This window comes from Notolepis coatsorum, assembly GCF_963971535.1.
Source record: "Notolepis coatsorum genome assembly, chromosome: 1".
NCBI classification, from domain to species: Eukaryota; Metazoa; Chordata; class Actinopteri; order Aulopiformes; family Paralepididae; genus Notolepis; species Notolepis coatsorum.
In genome coordinates this window covers 232,849,652-232,872,593 of record NC_140165.1, presented here as the reverse complement: position 1 = coordinate 232,872,593, position 22,942 = coordinate 232,849,652, and the positions used below count along the sequence as shown (strand labels likewise).

Below are 22,942 nucleotides of genomic sequence, written 5' to 3'. Positions count from 1 at the left end.
TTGAATAAACTGTATTTGTACAGTATTGGTTTTGATGAGATTGTTTGCGGTTGGTTCCGGAGCTATTTATCAGGCAGAAACCAATGTGTGAAAGTGGGCAAAACCCAGTCAGAATTATTACCCATTACAAAAGGTGTTCCACAAGGATCTATCCTAGGCCCTGTTTTATTGACTATTTATATTATTGATATTATTTTGTCCTTGAAGGGCTGTTATATATATATTATTATTATTATTATTATATTGTAAAAAATGTATGCATTGAAATGTATGTAAGTCTCAACGACATTGAAAATGAGGGTGACCTCAATATTCCTTTTCAAGAATAAATAAAGGTTTGAATACATACATTTTGATGTTGCCTTCATATTTGGACCAATAGTGGCTCATGTCTGTTTGACGGCCCAATCTGCGGAGTGCACTGGATTTCTATCATTTCTAGCATTTCTATTGGCTATAGGCACAAATGTCAGTGACAGATATAGTAATAGATAGTGTGATGAGCCTGGTGGGGTTCAGACTCGCCACGGTTCAAATACAAACAAATTCGAATGGCCACACAAGAGCAATATCAATCAATACAAGTATTTATTGAATTAAGGCAGAATCCAGTTGGAAAGGCAAAATAATGGTTGTGATACAGTCCGAGGGTCAAAAACACAAAACAGGCTCGCAGACAGAAAAAGGGATTGTTCAATACTCAGGGTAGTCGTCTGGTCCAGGGTCAGAACACAAGGGCGTTTCTCAGCCAGTCCAGGGTCCAGTACACAATGAACACCTACTCGCCTCCACCTCTCCTCTCACTACCTCTCACCTTCACAACTCCGAATAACACAATCTCTCTCTCTCAATAACAACAACTCCAACCTCACCTCCGCTCAACTTACTCCTGACTAAACTAGTGACTTTGTAGTGTGTGGGTCTGGGCGTGTGAACGTGAGATGTGGGTGAACTAATTATGTGCAGGTGTGTTCTATCAGTACTAATCAGCTACCTAATTGTCTCTACTCCTTCCGTGGCAATAATATCTCCCATCCTTCACATATCCATGAGAGGGGGGGGGGGGGGTTGAGATCTGCCACAATAGATAGATACAATGGATTAGATTCAGATGCATTTGGGAGAGAAAATGACCGATCTAGAAACTTGAAGATTCTATGCCTTACTTCGGCACACTGCCAGGCAGCCTGTAGGCGACGGAGAGATACACTTTACATTTTGACAGAGAGAAGAGAATCTCCCAATTCAGATACAATTTAAAGCGACTTTATCACAAAGATATTTAATGATTTGCAAAACATCTCTAGTGTCATGTGGGTGCGACACTCAGCTTTAGAGGGTTAAATGCAAAGTTTTAGGGTATTTTCCTGCCTTTGGTCCAATTTGCTTTCACACCTCAAAAGAACCGCATCAGGGTTCACTTGGAAGCTAACCACGGCCCAGAGTTTGGTTGTTTGTTCCGCACTAGAGTTAGAATGAGATTTCACACCACCCCAAACCAACCAGACTATCCGAGGAGACAAACCCGGGTTAGATTAAAACAAACCAAAGAGCTCAGGTGTGAAAGCGCCCTTATACTTCTGTTCCTCGTATCACACTATATGATTCACGGAGGTTATGTTGAATGTTTAAATTGGCTATTTCTTTCTGGCTAAAGGCAATATTGTCCATGTAACATTTCCTCAAATCCTTGCCCTTCATGTTCCATTTAAATTTACTTTCCATTCATCCTGGCTTAGTCATCTAATTAGCCAGTCTTAATATTCATTATCAGTCAATTAAACAGGTCTGCTGCATCAGCTCTCTTCCTCCTTTGCTCCAGCTCCCTTCCCTTATCTCACCTCACCCTCACTTTGGTTTGCAAGATTAACACTTTTATTATTACTACAGAACGCATGACTCCTCCTATCTCCTCTTTCCCTCCATCCTTCCCTCTTTTTTTGAATCTCAAACCCTGCCCTCTTTTCTTGATCCTCCAATCACAACTGTCAATTTCCTCCCTCTCTTCCGCACATCTCTCCTTACCACTCAATATGTCCAGAGATCACTGTTGCATCCACGTCTGTATCTCTCTCTCTCTCTCTCTCTCTCTCTCTCTCTCTCTCTCTCTCTCTCTCTCTCTCTCTCTCTCTCTCTCTCTCTCTCTCTCTCTCTCTCTCTCTCTCTCTCTCTCTCTCTCTCTCTCTCTCTCTCTCTCTCTCTCTCTCTCCATACCACTCCATCACTCCTTCTCTACCTCCTTAATACCCAGCACATATATGGAGTTTATCTATCTCTCTCTCTTTTCTTTTTCTTTAGTACTCTACCTTTCCTTCATCGATCTCCTTGAGGCACAGCATCTGTAGCCTATGGGGTGCATGTCTCTTTCTCATTCCCTATAACCCTCCATATCTCCCTCTATCCCTGCCCTCCCTCTCTCCCTTCCTCTCTCTCTCTCCCTTTCTCCTCTCTCCCTCCCTCCTTCTCTCCTCCCCTCCCTCCATAATAGAGGCTTATTAATAATCATGTTTTTTTATCTTTCCTTGCAGCTTCTTCTTGTTGTAATTAGTGTTCTGCATCACCGTGGCCCACACGCTTCACCTCTCTGTCCACCTCTTCCCCTCTCATCCCCGTCTCTGTCCTCCCTCTCATCTGTTACGGTTCATTGTCCTCCTGCCCCGGCCATGCCTCTTCACTTCCTTCTTTCACTCCTTCTCTTCCTGTCATTTCCTTCTCTTCTCTTCACGGTCTCCCTCCTTCCTGGAGTGGTATACTTGTCTCTTGACTTTATTAAAGGGTGCTGATTGTGATGATGATAGGTGATCATGGGTTCAAAGTCCTTCAAATGCTTCAAGTGATGATAATCCATAATAGGCTAAATCCCCATGGGGAAATGCAAGTGTCATAGCATTATTCTATTGTCTATATATGTACCTACCTACCCTACCTACAGGCATTTGTACATAGGCAAGATTTATGAGGTGATTCAGCTGGATATTAGCCAACAACTATGGCCAACAGTATTTTCTGTCTTGTACTTATGTTCCTTGTACCATTACTGTATTATTCACAAATATTATGTTGAATGTTTATGTTGGCTATTTCCTTTTGGCTAAAGGCAATATTGTCCATCTAACAAAACAATCAGTGCTGTAATATACCCCCAAGGGGGTAAACCTAACAAAATGTCTGTAGCTACAAACAAGCTAAAACATGAGCTGTCAGCATGCTGATGTCAGCATGTCAAAGGATTATTGTAGCACCTTGTGTCGACCAGAGAGCAAGATGTATTGACAAACAATATACTGTCAATATCTCCAGGTTAAACAAACAATATACTGTCAATATCTCCAGTTAGACAAACAATATACTGTCAATATCTCCAGGTTAGACAAACAATATACTGTCAATATCTCCAGGTTAAACAAACAATATACTGTCAATATCTCCAGGTTAGACAAACAATATACTGTCAATATCTCCAGGTTAGACAAACAATATACTGTCAATATCTCCAGGTTAGACAAACAATATACTGTCAATATCTCCAGGTTAGACAAACAATATACTGTCAATATCTCCAGGTTAGACAAACAATATACTGTCAATATCTCCAGGTTAGACAAACAATATACTGTCAATATCTCCAGGGTTAGACAAACAATATACTGTCAATATCTCCAGGTTAGACAAACAATATACTGTCAATATCTCCAGGTTAGACAAACAATATACTGTCAATATCTCCAGGTTAGACAAACAATATACTGTCAATATCTCCAGGTTAGACAAACAATATACTGTCAATATCTCCAGGTTAGTCAAACAATATACTGTCAATATCTCCAGGTTAGACAAACAATATACTGTCAATATCTCCAGGTTAGTCAAACAATATACTGTCAATATCTCCAGGTTATACAAACAATATACTGTCAATATCTCCAGGTTAGACAAACAATATACTGTCAATATCTCCAGGTTAGACAAACAATATACTGTCAATATCTCCAGGTTAAACTCACCACAGGAGGGAGGGAAAGTAGCATTTATGGCAAAATTGTTTATAACTAAAATGACTATACATTATACATCATACGTCATTCACACTGAATGTTGATCCTCTTTTTTATCACCACGCCTCTTTTTGATTACCACACTTCTTTTTGATTACCACAACTCTTTTTGATTACCACACCTCTTTTTGATTAAGTTACCATACCTCTTTTTGACCACCAGCCTCTTTTTGATCACCAGCCTCTTTTTGATTACCACACCTCTTTTTGATCACCAGCCTCTTTTTGATTACCACACCTCTTTTTGATTACCATACCTCTTTTTGATTACCAGCCTCTTTTTGATCACCACACCTCTTTTGATCACCACACCTCTTTTTGATTACCAGTTACCACACCTCTTTTTGATCACCAGCCTCTTTTTGATTACCATACCTCTTTTTGGGGGAAACCACTCAGGGAATAAACAGGGATTAGATGGTGTTGTTCATAAACTACAACTTTAGAACAAAACACAGAATGCCCAGAAATAGTCATTACCTCTTAGTTTTAGGTCACTTGGAGATTTATAAGTGTGATATTAAAATTTAATGTCCAGGTAGAGAAATTAGGAAATAACCTGCATCTGACTGGGGAAATAGGCCTGAAAACAGTCCGAAAAAAGTTTTCACAATGGTGTGAACAGTTAATGACGACTAGTGTTGGAAAGTGATGACGTAACATGATGCACTAACAAAACAACATTTCAAACAACGTAAGCGTTCTGCCTACAGTGTTTATACAGGACAAATACAATGGTGGTCAATAGGAACAGTGTCTGTGTTTCCCCCAAAAGTAGGTGCAGACGGGAAAAAAGACAAAGTACCCCGATGTGCCGGTCTGATGTATGGGGCAAGTTAGCTTTTAGCAAGCTAATGTTAGCTATGTGTTAGCAAGCTAGTTAACTAAGAAACTGTCGTTGTGATTCGAGGATCAAGAAAAGAGGGCAGGGTTTGAGATAGGTGAACAGGGTGGGATGAGCTGGAGGAGGGAAGGGCTTGTTCAGGGTAAATGCCTCTTAGGCTATGTTCACACTGCAAGCCATGGTGCAAAATTCCGATTTATTGCTCAGATAAAAAGAAAAGTTCACATTATTTTTTAAATGTGGCCAGATTCCAGTGTGAACCGGTCACGCTCCTGAACTGACCCACATGCACACATTAACAATAAAAATAAATAAAGAAGATGGACGTAAAACAATTGTGACAAATGTCAATCTAGATTCTAGAGTGACTGAGGTCACATTGCAAAAAAATCAGACCTGAGTCACATATGAGCCACATTTTTTTTTATTTGAGCCACTTGTACCTGCAGTGTGAACGTAGCCTAACAGGTGTTGGTGTGACCTGAGGGGGAGCAGAACCTGTCCTCTACTGTAATGTGGAACGCTGCCTCTAGCTGTAGACTAATGGAACAGCCTGACCCTCAACCCAACCTAAACCTGCCACAGTTCATTTTCATTACAGAAGGTACGTTATTAACGGCAGTGTTGGATATAGGCTACATGAATGCCTGCCATTATTACTCAACCCCATGCCCCCCCCCCCCCCCGCCCTCCTCCCCTCTCTCTCTGCCCCCCCCGCCCGCCCTCCCTCCCCCGCTCATGTCTTAGGTGAATTATTCAGAGACGGCTTGAGATTAAATATTGACCCTATTTCCTGCTTTAGGAATCTAGGTAGTGCAGATCAGAAACTGTGGGGAGGAAATCACAATTTGTCTGGCTATATGTTCGAGTGTGTGTGTGTGTGTGTGTGTGTGTGTGTGTGTGTTTGTGTGTGTGTGTGTGTGTGTGTGTGTGTGTGTGTGTGTGTGTGTGTGTGTGTGTGTGTGTGTGTGTGTGTGTGTGTGTGGTGTGGATATAATAGAACTCATTGATGTGTGTGTGTGTGTGTGTGTGCCTTGAACTGGCCAACGCTCAGCACATCAATAACAAGACGGCCCATGGTGGAGGAGCTTCAGGCACACAACAATAACTATTGATGGATTGCTTTGTGTGTGTGTGTGTGTGTGTGTGTGTGTGTGTGTGTGTGTGTGTGTGTGTGTGTGTGTGTGTGTGTGTGTGTGTGTGTGTGTGTGTGTGTGTGTGTGTGTGTGTGTGTGTGTGTGTGTGTGTGTGTGTGTGTGTGTGTGTGTGTGTGTGTGCGCGCATGTGCGTGCTTGTGCACCTATTAGTGTTGTCACGATACTGGAATTTCGACTTCGATACGATACCTTGAAAAGTATCGATACTTCGATACCATTTCGATACCAAAAAAAAATATATATATATTTTTTTTTTTTTATAAACAAATTTTAGCTTTTGTTGCTGGTTGATTTTCCTCAGCTTCTCTCTGGTACTATAAGACAAGATAAATATAACACTTTTAAAACCCTTTGTTTATCTTTAGATCACACATTTAAAAATAACTGTTCATCTCACTTCAATCATTTTTATTGCAGATGCAGAACATGGTATTTTCTCAAGCAGACAGATGTAACACTGTAATCTGTGTTGCATGTACCTGACAAACTGAACTGTTTGTATTACAGTTAGTAACAGTTTCGATTTTTATTTAAAGATAACGAGAGAGAGAGAGAGAGAGAGAGAGAGAGAGAGAGAGAGAGAGAGAGAGAGAGAGAGAGAGAGAGAGAGAGAGAGAGAGAGAGAGAGAGAGAGAGGGGTAGAGAGAGGGTAGAGAGAGAGAGACGCTATGCTCGGAGCATTTTAGTAATGTTACATTTTCAACAAGATTGCTGCTATTTAAACACTTCATGGAAACAGGGTAACGTTAACCTTATGTCGACTGTAGTATTGTATGACCTCGACATAACGTTTAAACGTTAACGTTACTCCGTTTCCATGCAGTAATTATAAAAGTGGCCAGCTAAGCTAAGGGAGCTAACGGCTAGCAGTAGCTAACGTTAGCTGATAGCTGCCTGTAACGTTACTAACAACTTATCAGCTGTTGATGTCAAGACTTTTGGTTTATTTAATATAAGGATCAGATATGTAAAGGGGTCTAAATAAGTTAACAGGTGTTTGTGATTGGGACTGAGCATGCGCAGTTCGCGCAGCTGCCTTTCAAATGGTGGCTGGCTGTCATTCTCACTATAGCACTGACAGGATCACATCGCCCATTGGTAAGTGGACTTTATTAAGGGATTGGAATTTTAACTTGGCTATGTCACATATGTACAATGTAATGTATCACGTTGGCTGCTGGCTGCTAATGCAGCCTGCGGATAATATTTGCATAGTGCACGGTGTTAGTGATGCTGGCTGAATGAATGAACGTTGTGTCTGAATGTTTGCCGCTAGCTTGTGGCTAGGCTAACGCTCCTCGCCGAAGGTGCAAAGCTGAGCTAGTGTCTTGGTGGCTTTCCCGGTTTGTCACGGTGAGATTCATGTGGGGAACTTTGGTGTATGTGTGTGTGTGCTTTGATGAATGAGCACTGCTATCTTGTCCGCTCAGTGTGTGGGTTGCGCTCAGTGGCTCACGTTACGGAGGAGGAAGTAAACATTGCCATGCATTCTGGGAAATGGAGTAATTCTAGTTCTCCCTCCTTTCACCCACAATTAAAGGGGACATGACATGCTGGTTTGATAAAGTGTATAGTGTAATGTATATTTATAAATAATATAAATATAATTATATATATAATATAATATATAAAATGAATAGTGTATGTATATTTGATAGTGGTATTGATATATTAATATGTATATTGATATTAATATTAATTAATTGATTGATTGGTATTGATATTAATATATATTGTATATTAATATTATGATTAATGTGTATGCACTGCATTTGTTCTGTTTCACAGGTTTTTGACCTATGGTAAGCCTGTGGTCAACTGTGGGAATTATAAAGGTTGTATTGTGGAGAAAACATCTCAACTAGTTTGTTTAAATAAACAAACTCTAATGTCTGTCAGCCCTTTCGGAGGGATTCAAATAGAACATTCTTGAAAGATCCGAACAGTTGATATTATGCGCCATCAGTAGACAACGTATCATGTATTAAACTAGAGTTAATGGTTTAATGCTTCAGTCACAGTGACGTTGAAAGAGCAGCTGTCACGAACCTCTAATTTCTTTATGGAGATCCGCGTTGGCACTGATCTGTAACACCGCTTGCAAATAGCATTGGGGCATCTTCTTTAGCTTGTCCTTCGTTGTTTACTTTAAACCCGAAGTACCTCCAAACAGCACTTCTGCTGTTTTCTTTATCCACAAGCACAAGTTGCGGATGCTTTGCATTTGCCATCTTCAGCTAAAATGTTTGTCGGCTCTGTGAGGGGGAGGGCTGGAGGAGCCGGAGGGGCAAGCGTGCTCTGAACAGCGTGTCAACAACTTGCGGTAGAACACTCGCCAGCTGGTACCGATACTGCAGAAAGTATCGGTATTTCGGGAAATGAGTATCGAAACCATTTTAAATATTCAGTATCGATATGTATCGATACTTCGATATTTTTGACAACACTAGCACCTATACATGTTTGTGATTATTAATCATATGTTCTGCTTTAATTCTGTTTCAGTTATATAACTGATATAGCTGGCAGTGCTTCTCACAATCCTATTCTGTGTGTGTGTGTGTGTGTGTGTGTGTGTGTGTGTGTGTGTGTGTGTGTGTGTGTGTGTGTGTGTGTGTGTGTGTGTGTGTGTGTGTGTGTGTGTGTGTGTGTGTGTGTGTGTGTGTGTGTGTGTGTGTGTGTGTGTGTGTGTGTGTGTGTGTGTGTGTGCGTGCGTGCGTGCGTGCGTGCGTGCGTGCGTGTGTAGTCAGAGCCTCCAGATCAGGATCATTGATGATGAAGAATATGAAAAACACGAGAACTTCTACATCATCTTAGAGGAACCACGCTGGCTCAAGAGAGGGATCTCAGGTGTGTATATCTACCTTGTACATTGTGTGTGTGTGTGTGTGTGTGTGTGTGTGTGTGTGTGTGTGTGTGTGTGTGTGTGTGTGTGTGTGTGTGTGTGTGTGTGTGTGTGTGTGTGTGTGTGTGTGTGTGTGTGTGTGTGTGTGTGTGTGTGTGTGTATGTGTACCGTATGTGTACGGTATATATACGTGTGTGTGTTTAACCTTTATTTAACCAGGCAAGTTTCCAAAGAATACATTGTAATTCACAGCAACGGCTTGGGGTAGAGGGAGGGTTACATACCTACACACACACTCACATGGCACTACGCCTACTGCTCACATGCCTTGCTCAAGAGCACCTTGATGGTAGTTGAAATTTTGAACCAATGGTTTTCCGGTTACAAGCCTCTAACATCTAGGTTACAGCCACCTGAGAGAGAGAGAGAGAGAGAGAGAGAGAGAGAGAGAGAGAGAGAGAGAGAGAGAGAGAGAGAGAGAGAGAGAGAGAGAGAGAGAGAGAGAGAGAGAGAGAGAGAGAGAGAGAGAGAGAGAGATTCTATGCCAAATCACATCAAATCCAGTATCACATATGACCTGATTGTTCCCAGCTGAACCGATGTGTGCAGCCATAGCCCACCAGCTACGCAGTAATCCGACCCCCCCCCCCAGGCGTTTATAGCCTACAATATGTGACCGTTGGAAGGCATCACAAGAGCCTTGCCTCCTGGGGCGCTGTGCTCACTGTGGCCTTTCACCCATCTTCACAAGCCCCATTTCTGATGCTGTTTGTGGGCTTTGTGCTGTATTTCACCTGGGAAATTAAATAATGAAGCAAGGAAAACAACAGCTGCTTCCACTCTAGAATTGTTTCAAGCTGAAAAGACCAGTGTTGATGCATGCTGTGTATAGGCATAGCTGTACCGACCACATCACATACATCACACAGACTCTTTCAGACTCTATCGCTAGTCTGTAACCTACAGTCTCTCAGAGTTAAAGTACAGCCTCTATCACTAGTCTGTAACCTACAGTCTCTCAGAGTTAAAGTACAGCCTCTATCACTAGTCTGTAACCTACAGTCTCTCAGAGTTAAAGTTCATGGCATGTTACTGGTACACATTTCTTGGTATCAGATTTTAGCATCGGGGACATTCTCAACCTATTTTAACCTGGTATCGGACCAGTATTGGTATTGATTCCTCTGTCTGTCAGTCTGTAACCTACAGCCTCTCAGAGTTAAAGTATATATCCAATCAATACATGTAGTCAACAAGCACCGGGTCACGTACACACACAAACACAAACAGGCACAGGCCCACATGTGCGCACAATGCAAGCGCGCGCGCACGCACACACACACACACACACACACACACACACACACACACACACAAACAATTGGATAGCTACATTTTTTCAATTTCGACAGGAGAGGGAGGGAGGGAAGTGATAGAGAGATGGAAAGAAAGATAGCTTTGTTTCCCCCAGCAAGCCAGAGTCCATTAGATAATACAGCACTTGTGGCTTTGAGATGAGGAAGTTAGAGTCACAGCTACAAAAACCATCAGAGCGTGTTAAGAGTAAATGACACGGAAGGCTTAGGAAATAGTTGGATAGACAGCGAGGCACAGAAAGTAATGGTGTGTGTGCGTGTGTGTGAGAGAGAGAGAGAGAGGGGGGGGGGGGGGGGAAGAGATAAAAAAAGAGAGATAGCAGTACAATAGGGTTTTATATTCTATGCAGAGCTATGTTGTACTGCACTGTATTCAGAGCTCTATTCAGAGCTACCTCAATGTTGTCTCCTGCTGTTACTTGGCACTTTTTTCATTGCTGTCATTTGATCATATTCTTGGATTTCTGTACTATATTGGAGCTATACTCAGAGCTACGGCGACATTCTCTGTAATTACCCAGTGTAATTCTGTGTAATTACCCAGAACGTACTGTGTAACTTCCTCGTATGAGTCCGTACATATAACATAGTTCCTACTGGTACTTAAAGGAACACGCCAACATTTTAGGAAATTAGCTTACCGTCTTCTCCAGAGAGAGACAAGAAGATAGATAACAGTTTCCTCTCTGTGCGTTCAGTAGAAAGCTATCTGGCTGCACGTTAGCTTAGCACAATGAATGGAAGCGGACAGTGCCGGTTAGCCTAGGCATTGTCTAACTAACACCTCTCCCGAAGGCTAACCGGCACTGTCCACTTCCATTCATTGTGCTAAGCTAGGCTAACATGCAGCCAGATAGCTTTCTACTTACTGAACGCACAGAGAGGAAACTGGTATCTATCTTCTTGTCTCTCTCTGGAGAAGACGATAAGCTAATTTCCCAAAATGTTGGCGTGTTCCTTTAAATGTAGGTACAGCTGTATTCACATACAGGGGACATTTCACTCTAAATCCACAACTGTTCCTCGTTGTCTTGTTTTCTTCTGCTGTACCTACATTTAAGTTCCAGTAGGAGCCGGTAAATATTTCATGTGTATGGACTCATACAAAGTTACACCATATGTTCTGGGTAATTACACTGTAAGTTCCAGGAAATTACACTGTACAACGTGGGCTGTATTATAAAGTGTTTTATAGCTTTTATTGCTTGTATGGTGTGCTTGAATCTTATATTTTCTTATATTTTATTGGTGTCGTTGGTGCTGCATGGTAAGCATGCTGTATGCTGTAAAATGTACGAAAAAATCGACGTGACATTAAAGCTACAGTGTGTAACTTTTTCATTGCTGGTTGATGTAAACACATCACTAACGGTGAGCGAGCGCGGGAACATCGACACAGACACTACTCTGGTGTACTGAGAAATACAGAGTCCCCTGGTGGTGAGAGGCTTAATCAGCGCTGTGTAAACTAATTTGGCAAGGGCTTAAGACGAGACAGCCTAGGTGAATAGGCTAATATAAATTCTTTGGTGGATTTAGCGATTTTCTTATATTTTGCTTCCTTAACACATTGGACGCCAACAACGTGATAATTCGTTATTGCCCGCCATGCGTTGAACGCCAACAACGTGATAGATTCAAGTCCAGCCTGAAGACATGGCTCAAAAGGGACTATACCTAGACACTTAGCTTAAGGCACCCTTGCATGTTGTATGAGTCTGTATGTATATAAATGTTAAATGGTATATGTGATGTGTTTGTGATGTCACGTTTTGTATGATGCATGTGTTAAGCATCACATTCCCCCACCCCCCTACAAGGACCACAATGGAAATAAGCTCTGAGCTTTGTTGTGTTACATCCTTGGCAGTATATCCCGACTGTGCTCTTCTGTCACATGTTTATTTTTTATATTGTCAAATAAAGTCATTCATTCATTCATAATTCGTTGTTGGGATCAATATTTAATTTTTTTGCCATGGCATTCATAATTCATCCAGCCTCCCTGCGGGACTGCAGCTGCACCCTGTCTGATATTGCAACGCCTCAATACCGCCGCCTGGTGGATGATCGGGCGAGTTACACTCCACGCCAAACCGGAAGTGGCGCTGGTGCATCGAGGAAATCCCTCCGGCAGTAATATCTTGTTACGTGGGTCCAGACAAACACTCGAGTGCATCGGATCGCTTTCGAAACGCAATAATCTATATGATTTCGGCATTTATTGCGTCATACAAACGGGAAATGGATCTAGCAGATCGACGTCAAATAATTGGAATATTTTTCCTCCAGTCTCATCTGCGAACGGTAAGAGGAATATAACGTTATTTTCAGCCCGATTGTTTATTCATTTCACTGCAAACCATCTGCTCGACATATCAACCCATACTAAATAAAGCCGTTACTGACGATCAAGGAATTATAATCAACCCCCCCCCTTTCCTTCACGCATGATGAAGCATAATGTATACCGATCATATACACTTGAATTTTTTAATATAGCGTGTATAGGAAAGAAACGCCAATCGATAATCTATCATATGCTTCAGGGCCTATAACTCGCGTTTTTGGAATTACAGCAGAAAACCTTATAAAACATACTTATATTCTCGACGGTATTAACACAACAATGTATGAATGAAAAAATATAACATTCCCACATCCAGAACGATAGATACCCGATGTTGAATGGGCCATAGTAATGTCGATATAGCTATAATATTAAAAAAGTTATAGCCCTGCAAAGAAGGTAAACATCTCCATAGGCTTACAGCGGTGGCAGACTAGACCCAATGATGGGTACAATGCACGGCACCCAATGTGTTAACTCAAACTAGTGGCAATAAAATATCGAAAACACACAATTTGTTGTTTATTTTATTTCATTTTGTCTGATTGTGTCCATAGATCACAATTACAATACAGAACTTTGTTTTTATGCGTTTTTCTTACACGTAAGATATGAAATGGCCCATTTCCCTAGCACCTACACACCATACTTTCCACATTTCTTCCTATCTATACCCTGCTTCTTTTTAGAGAGGGGTTTGTTGATATATCATTCAAAGCCTGATTTATAGTAATTTTTTATTTTTTTTTAAGATTTATTTTTTAGCGTTTATCGCTTTATTCTACTGGGCAGTCCAGTAGAGAGAGAGAGAGAGAGGTGAAACGGGAGACAGAGTGGGGGGAAGACATTCGACAAATAACGACGGGTTCGGGAATCGAACCCGGGTCGACCGTGCCGCGACTCAGCGCGTTATGTGGTTCGCCACTGGGGTGCCCCGATTTATATACATTTATACCAAAAAAACAGGCGAAAATAAAAAATTGTATGACTGTAGACAGTATTTCCTGATTTATTTGATTTTCTTCCTGGCGATAGATGCAAATTAACACATATTTAATTAGGTAACGCCTATTTTGCATTTCTTAGTTGATATGTACAAAATAAACTGGGAAAGTTTCATAGTGATATCTATTAAAATATTTGTTTTGCCTATTCACCTAAGCTGTATGTGTGTGTGCGTGTGTGCGTGTGTGTGTGTGTGTGTGTGTGTGTGTGTGTGTGTGTGTGTGTGTGTGTGTGTGTGTGTGTGTGTGTGTGTGTGTGTGTGTGTGTGTGTGTGTGTGTGTGTGTGTGTGTGTGTGTGTGTGTGTGTGTGCGTGCGTGCGTGCGTGCCAACAGTAAAGAGGACTGTGATAACATGGTCATATTAAAGTGCCGGCTGAATGACTAACTGCACTTTTCTCTCTCCTTTTCCTCCCAGCTCTGCTGCTCAACCAAGGTAAGAGCATCTATAAAACACACCAGTAAACTCTTATTTCTTTCTTACCCATAGTGCAGACAACTATACCACTCGACTTAATCTATCGCGGAAAGAAAAACACATAATTTCCAACCATCAGCAGTGCACTGCATAAACTGAGTTTGGCAGTGTGTTTATGGTACCATGTTTCACTTTGACAGAACATGCTCAGAATGAAGTTTCAAGGAGCTATCAATCTCCAGCAGCAGTCGCCCTTGGGATCAGCTTTCAGTACCCACCTTCAGACTCTCCCCACAGCTCTTTGTAGTGAGAACGGGAGGCGAGGCGGTATTATTTCTTAGAAAGGTGGAACCCTGGAAACAGCATGTCTACTTCCTCCCTCGTATGTAACGTATACGTGTCTATAGGCTGTTCTGAAGTGCTGCTTGAGAGCCTGTGGACGTACGTGGTTAATCGTTTTTGAATTGAGACTGTTAACCATAAGATATTCACCAAAGCGTTGAGCTCAATATGAAAGTGTACCGTCGTGGATCCATGCAAATGTGTTCATTTTTACTGTATATATATATATATATATATATATATATTTTTTTTTTATCCACTTTTTTTCTCCTTATTTTTCTATTTCTTCCCCCATCCCGATTTCATATTGCCAATTCTCCCCTCCCCTGTCTTGAACGTTGCTAGACTATGTCTCCCACTGGTCGGCTGTAGTAAGGATAGAAGCCTTGCATCACGTGTCCCCTCCGGTACACGAGGAGGCAGCCTGTCGCATCTTTTCACCAGACAGTGCAGACTCTCAGTGGCGAGGAGTAACGCGTGGGAGGCTCACGCTGCCCCCGATACTTCCTGTCTCTGCTGTACAGGCGTCACCCAACCGACCTGTAGGAGTCGCTGTCCACAACGTCCAATCCCCACCCATCGACTTTCCACCCGCTACCTCTGCCAATTGAGATAGTATGACGACTGGCCCAAGCCGGAGGCAACGCTGACTCGGGGAGTCGAGACCGGAGTCTCTTGCATTGGTGACGAGCGCAATCTCCGCTACGCCACCCAGCCGCCCCACATACTGTATATTTCTAAGTTAATCAAATTCCTTGCAGCAGTAGCTAGCTTCCGTATTGTGATGTCTTGTGAAACAGGATAGGTGGGCGGGACTTAATTTGAGGAGGAATTTGATTTGATCGTTGAAAACATTGGCATCAACACTTGGTCTCCAGAGCAAAAAAGTCCATAAGTGGCTCAGGAGGTATAGCGGTTGTCTGGTTAATCGGAAAGTTCCTGGTTCGATTCCCACTCCTCCCAGCAGCGTGTCGAAGTGTCCTTGAGCAAGACACTTAACCCCTAATTGCTCCCGATGAGCAGGTTGGCACCTTGCATTGGTCGCCTCCGCCATTGGTGTGTGAATGTGTGAGTGAATGGATGAATGTGAGACATGAGCTGTAAAGCGCTTTGGATAAAAGCTCTATATAAATGCAGTCCATTTACCATTTACCATATAAGTCGGCAAATGAGACTATTATGTAGCACTATGCTTGTTTTTTTTTGTATTTACTCTATATATATACTCTAAAGAGTATATTTAATAGAGGTGGGCATAGATACATTTTCTAAATCTAGATTAATCTATCTGCAATTCTGGAGTTAATCTAGATAAAAATGGCTCATTTGAAGTCTGCCGAAGGCATTCATAATATGTGTGTTCTACGCAGTGTTGTGCTAGTTACTGAAAAATAGTAACTCAGTTACTTTACTAGTTACCCAAATACGACATGAGGCCTTTATGTAAGAGGATAACATTAAATCAAAGACGGCAATGAAGGACCCACAGAGAGAGAGAGAGAGAGAGAGAGAGAGAGAGAGAGAGAGAGAGAGAGAGAGAGAGAGAGAGAGAGAGAGAGAGAGAGAGAGGAGAGAGAGTGCGTGCTTAGGTTCTAGGTTGAAAATAACAAGTGCACGCTAGGTTGAATGAATTGATGAACAATTCATGTCGCCGTTGGAACGTTTCATTATAAGCGCCTTGCAAGTTGCAACGTTGGTTAAGATATGAAAATACTTGCCAGTAGTGGATGCATTAGCCATTAGCTAGCTTACTTACAGAGACTTGTGGTGGAGTGGAGGTTGTAGCTGTGTTCAACTTCGAACGAGCCCGCCAGCTTGATTTGAGCCAGGCAGAAAACGGGTCCACGTTAAAACGAACGTTTGAATCCACACCACAATATGTAAACAAAGGTTTTAACCATCCACAACAGAATACTGCAGTCCAAATGTATTTCCGATGCTTGATTCTTCTCTCAGACCGACGCAATGTCTTGAACTATTATGTTTATTGGCGACGCGAGTGTAGTAGAGTGTAAACAAACACACCCATAACGTGTCTCCGCACACACAGAGTAATTTGACCAGGTATACATCAGCTAATGTAATTGGCTCCCAGACCCAATTTTGAGAATAGATTAACGGCGGCAATTATTTTATCGCGCGATAATAGTCTACCGTTAACTTAGCCTGGTAACGGCCCGGCCTTAATATTTAAGCATTACATCATGCACAGGAGTGTGTTATAGGAATTAGATCATGCCTAGGGGTGGTTGTTAGGCCCGACGCGCAGCGGAGGGTCGTTAGACCCCCTAGGCATGATCTAATTCCTATAACACACGACTGCAAGTGGTGTAATGTCTTTTATACAATGGCCGAATTCACCCAACCTTATTGCTATAGAATAGACACACAGTAATTGAAGCATAATGCAGATTTATTCACAAAACTATCCACAGAGAAAGTAGATCCAATAGTAGATCCACTAGTAGACACCAGAGGGAGCTCCACAAACCATGTTAAACCCAGATAAACAGTACTGCTACATCTATATATCTATACATACATACCAGATTTACAAATACAGTACTGTTTTTGTAGAGTGATTATGGTTTATTTACATTGAAGTTCTGGGGTCACGTGGAGTGTGTTATACGAAATACCCCCCTCCCCCCTCCACCCCACCTACAAATCTCTTACCTACCAACCTCCTCCAATGTACAGTTTCTTCGTCAAATGTATATACTCTCTTTTTTAGACTCTTCTTGTATCACAAACAGTACTGTATTTGTAAATCTGGTATGTTATAAATGTATAGATGTAGCAGTACTGTCTATCTGTATGTCATATGTTATGATGATCCATTGAAAATGGGGGACCCTGATGTAAACAAGACGAAAGTCTTTCTCTGGTCTGCATCCCCTTAACAATTGTGTGTATTGAGCTGTACTGTATTGTACCCATTCTGCAGTCTGTTAATAACATTTTCAATCAATCAAATAACAACCGGTAACTTCACTGTGCTTCACTTTGATTACCAGCCATGCGGTGCGCCTTACCCCCGTTGACTGCCACCACCCACTTCAATGATAGCGTTGTGAACGCATAAACTCTGTCTTAAATTATGTGTCTAATGTGTCTAATCTGCCCGTCGTTTATCAATGACTTGTTTGCAGTCAACATTGTCAAAACGGATTGTTTTTTAATCGCTTCATTTCCGTTTTATAGCATTTTGAAAAGCCCTCGTTTTCAAGGAAAATATAAAGATTCCGTGATAATCGCCCTTTACTGGAATATTCTGTAATACACAAAAAACGTTGTAATTTTTCGGCCTATTTATGAATCGTTTTCAAATAAACGCTAGATTATCGATAGTATATGTGTACTTATGCACGCTATAGAAGCTAGCTGAAAAATCGATTATCTCATTTCCTGATCTCGCACACACACACACACACACACACACACATATAGGGCAAACGCTGATATATCTGTGAAAACATCTCTGATTATCCTAAGACTGGTCAAATAAATTCCTTACCTCAGATCAGATGTTATCCAAAAAGATTATTCCAATTCCTGATCGCCATTCCAAATATCGATCGCGTTTATTGATTCAGCGTTGGGTACTGTAAATACATAATCCACGCGTTTTCCGGGCCGGCGATCACAATGGATTATTCAGTTGGCTTGACGGAAAAAAGTAAAATGAGGAAACTGGCCCGCCCCCCCCCCATCAGTCTAAAGTAATGGGGTGCAGTTACACAGGGAGAGCCGATAGGGAGCGGTATCCTCCCAATTGAGCTCAGAGAGACTCTGCAGCACTAACCTGAGGCTTGATTGATGAAATATGAATTCAAATCGCCAATAAAAAAAAATACGACAAACAAACGCTATATAGCGTTGGCGGGCACTCAACGGTCGGCATGAACTAACGACAAAACGCGTGGCTGGCATTCAAAGTGTTAAACAAGATGTAGCAGTACTGTCTATCTGTATGTCATGTATGTCATATATGTTATGATGCATTGAAAATGGGGGACCCTGATGTAAACAAGACGAAAGTCTTTCTCTGATCTGCATCCCCTTAACAATTGTGTGTATTGAGCTGTACTGTATATTGTACCCATTCTGCAGTCTGTTAATAAAATTTTCAATCAATCAATCAATCAAATAACAACCGGTAACTTCACTGTGCTTCTTAACACATTGTGCGCCATAAACGGCATAAGTCGTTATTGCCCGCCATGCGTTGAACGCCAACGACGGCGTAAATCGTTTTGCAGCGGCACCCTGTCTGAGATTGCAACGCCTCAATACCGCCGCCTGGTGGATGGTCGGGCGAGTTACACTCACGGCAAAACCGGAAGTGGCCATCGGTGCGTCGAGGAAATCCCTCCGGCAGTCATATCTTGTTATGTGGATCCAGACAAACACTCAAGTGCATTTGGATCGCTTTCAAAACGCAATAATCGATATGAAATGGATGTAGGAGATTGACGTCAAATAATTGGGATCTTTTTCCTCCAGTCTCATCGGCGAACGGTAAGAGGAATATAACGTTATTTTCAGCCCAATTGTTTATTAATTTCACTGCAAACCATCTGCTCAACATATCAACCCATACTAAATAAAGCCGTTACTGACGATCAAGGAATTATAAACGGCTCCCCCCTCTTTCCTTCACGCATGATGAAGCATAATGTATACCGATCATATACATTTGAATTTTTTAATATAGCGTGTATAGGAAAGAAACGCCAATCGATAATCTATCATATGCGTCAGGGCCTATAACTAGCGTTTTTGGAATTACAGCAGAAAAGCTTAAAAACATACTTATCTTCTAGACGGTATTAACACAACAATGTATGAATGAAAAAATATAACGTTCCCACATCCTGAACGATAGATCATTTATGTTGAATGGGCCATAGTAATGCAGATATAGCTATAATATTTAAAAAGTTATAGCCCTGCAAAGAAGGTAAACATCTCCATAGGGTTAAAGTGCTGGCAGACTGGGTACAATGATGGGCACAATGCCCGGCGCCCAATGTGTTAAACAAGATGTAGCAGTACTGTCTATCTGTATGTCATGTGTGTCATATATGTAATGATGCATTGAAAATGGGGGACCCTGATGTAAACAAGACGAAAGTCTTTCTCTGGTCTGCATCCCCTTAACAATTGTGTGTATTGAGCTGTACTGTATTGTACCCATTCTGCAATCTGTTAATAACATTTTCAATCAATCAATCAATCAAATCTAAAAAAAGAAAAAAAGAAAAACGGCCATTTTAATTTTTTTTATCTCCGCGATTTTTCTTTTGTTTCACAATGAGTCATGACAAATTAATTACATAATCCATGTGTATGTAACAAACTAACATATTCCAGTTGAGTGTATCTTTTTTGGAGGATTCGTTCAAAAGCTATTCATACTTCTGGGGTCACGTGGAGTGTGTTATACTAAATAACAACTGGCAACTTCACTGTTTCAGCCAATCGGAATCAAGAAATGTGCATGCCATTGTATATTAATCAGTACAAAACAGACCTTAAAATCAATAAGCAGGCTTTCTTCTATTGTTTGCCACTATGACTCATCTTAATGCTGAAGCATTAGCTGTAGATGAATCCACTACAGCAGCATATAACAATGAAGAGAGAAGCTACTGTATAATGAAAAAAACGAAACTATTATTTAACGCAAACGCAACTTTAAATACGCACCATGTACAGTGTTTTAAAGGCTTTCAGACACAGACAGGCTTGACATACATGCAGACCGCTATGCGACGCGTTTCGGGAATCAACCTCGTCCTGGCAGGGATGAGGGACTGTTCACTGTAGCAGCCTCACTTATTACATGATTCTTATTACATGCTTCTTATTACATGCTTCTTATTACATTGCTTCTTATTACATTGCTTCTTATTACATGCTTCTTATTACATTGCTTCTTAAGTCGGCTATGGGGGCGGCTATGGCTCAGGGGTAGAGCGGGGCGTCCAATGATCGAAGGGTTGGTGGTTCGAATCCCGCTCAAGCCCATGTCCATCCCATTGCCGTTGTGTCCTTGGGCAAGACACTTAACCTACTTGCCTCGTATGAATGTGTATGCATGTGAATGAATGTTGGTGGTGGTCGGAGGGGCCGTAGGCGATGATTATTCACCACGCTTCCGTGAGTCTGCCTCAGGGCAGCTCTGGCTGCAATTGTAGCTTACCACCACCGGTATGACTGTGTATGAACGAATAATGGACTCTGTGAAGCGCTCTGAGTCAGAGAAGAGCGCTATATAAATCCAATCCATTATTATTATTATTATTACATTGCTTCTTATTACATGCTTATTGCCTCTTATTACATTGCTTCTTATTACATGCTTATTTCTTCTTATTGCATTGCTTCTTATTACATTGTTTCTTATTACATTGCTTCTTATTACATGCTTCTTATTAAATGCTTCTTATTACATTGCTTCTTATTACATTGCTTCTTATTACATGCTTCTTATTACATTGCTTCTTATTACATTGCTTCTTATTACATTGCTTCTTATTACATGCTTCTTATTACATGATTCTTATTGCATTGCTTCTTATTACATGCTTTTTATTAAATTGCTTCTTATTACATTGCTTCTTATTACATTGCTTCTTATTACATTGCTTCTTATTACATGCTTCTTATTACATGCTTCTTATTACATGCTTTTTATTACATTGCTTCTTATTACATTGCTTCTTATTACATGATTCTTATTACATTGCTTCTTATTACATGCTTCTTATTACATTGCTTCTTATTACATGTTTTTTATTACATTGCTTCTTATTACATTGCTTCTTATTACATGCTTCTTATTACATTGCTTCTTATTACATGCTTTTTATTACATTGCTTCTTATTACATTGCTTCTTATTACATGCTTTTTATTACATTGCTTCTTATTACATGCTTATTGCTTCTTATTGCATTGCTTCTTATTACATTGTTTATTATTACATTGCTTCTTATTACATGCTTTTTATTACATTGCTTCTTATTACATGCTTCTTATTACATTGCTTCTTATTACATTGCTTCTTATTACATGCTTATTGCTTCTTATTGCATTGCTTCTTATTACATTGTTTATTATTACATTGCTTCTTATTACATGCTTCTTATTACATTGCTTCTTATTACATGCTTCTTATTACATTGCTTCTTATTACATTATTCTTATTACATTGCTTCTTATTACATTGCTTCTTATTACATTGCTTCTTATTACATTGCTTTTTATTACATTGCTTCTTATTACATTGCTTTTTATTACATGCATCTTTACATGCATTGCTTCTTGCGTTGATTTTGTGCAGTTGCTCCACCCCTCGGGGGGAATTGTTTGGAGAATTCTGCAGTGCTAATAAAAGAGGGATACTGTGTGTGTGTGTGTGGGGCAGCTTCTACAGAGGCTACACCGCTGCCCTGGCCATCTGGCACGCACAGCAGTGTTTAGCGGTAAACGTTGGCCGTGGTGTCAGGGCTCCTTATTGACTCTGTTTAATTTATTTACAGCATGAATCCATATCAATCCACTCGACGGAGCCATAAAACCGCATCGCTTACATTGATCTGCATTCCCCTGCCAGAGAGGCATCAGCTCACTCCACCCCGTGATAATGGGCATTGGCTCACATTTCTGCCCTCACTCATCCAGGGCCGTAGCTACTATTGATGACACACTGAATAACTTTTAATATGAAGACTTCAAACCCTGGCTGAACGTCCAAGGAGTAGAATATTTATTTTATGAAGCACATTTTACACCAGAAATCCGTCCTCTGCATGTAACCCATCCCAACTACTTAGGACTAGTTGGGACTAGTTAGGACTAGTTAGGAGTAGTGGGCAGCCATGGTCTGAACCATGGGGACCAACTCCAGCCGCAATGTATGTACATTAGCATGTTTTTTTTTTTATCTACTTTTTCTCCCCATTTTCTATTTTTCTCCCATCCCAATTTCGTATTATCCAATTCTCCCCTCCCCTGTCTCGAACGTTGTTAGACCATGCCTCCCACTGGTCGGCTGCAATTTGGACCAAGCCTTGCATCACGTGTCCCCTCCGGTACACGAGGAGGCAGCTGTCGCATCTTTTCACCTGCACAGCGCGATCTCTCAGTGGCGAGGAGTAACGCGTGGGAGGCTCACACTGCCCCCGTTACTTCCTGATTCTGCTGTACAGGCGCACCAACCAACCTGTAGGAGTCGCTGTCCACAACGTCCAATCCCCACCCACCAGCTTTCCCACCCCTAACACTGCCAATTTGTGTTAGTATGAACAACCAGCCAAGCTGGTAGCAACGCAGAGAGCTGGGCTCGAACCCAGCATCTCCTGCGTTAGTGGCGAGCGCCTTGGCCACTGCGCCACTTAGCCGCCCATGACCCTTCCTTCTTTATATAGGTTCCTTGCCCTGCAACAGGAAGTAAACGTGGGTCCAATTAGAATGTTTATGTTGTCAAGTTGAACCCTTCTATACCGCGTGGTGACTCATCCCTAGAGCGCAGACTGCCCTCCT

General features: G+C 41.4%; 1 protein-coding gene across 1 annotated transcript in view; it reads left to right on the top strand.

Annotated features, from left to right (window-relative positions):
- The window catches only part of LOC311230120 (sodium/calcium exchanger 2-like), a gene marked incomplete at its 3' end in the record, with an annotated part of 94,987 nt that overhangs the window by 49,163 nt on the left and 22,882 nt on the right, over positions 1 to 22,942 (top strand). Inside the window, exon 4 of the mRNA XM_084316288.1 lies at positions 8,803 to 8,930. Within this exon, the coding sequence (XP_084172414.1) occupies positions 8,803 to 8,930 (128 nt within the window). The remainder of the gene's footprint in view (positions 1 to 8,802; positions 8,931 to 22,942) is intronic.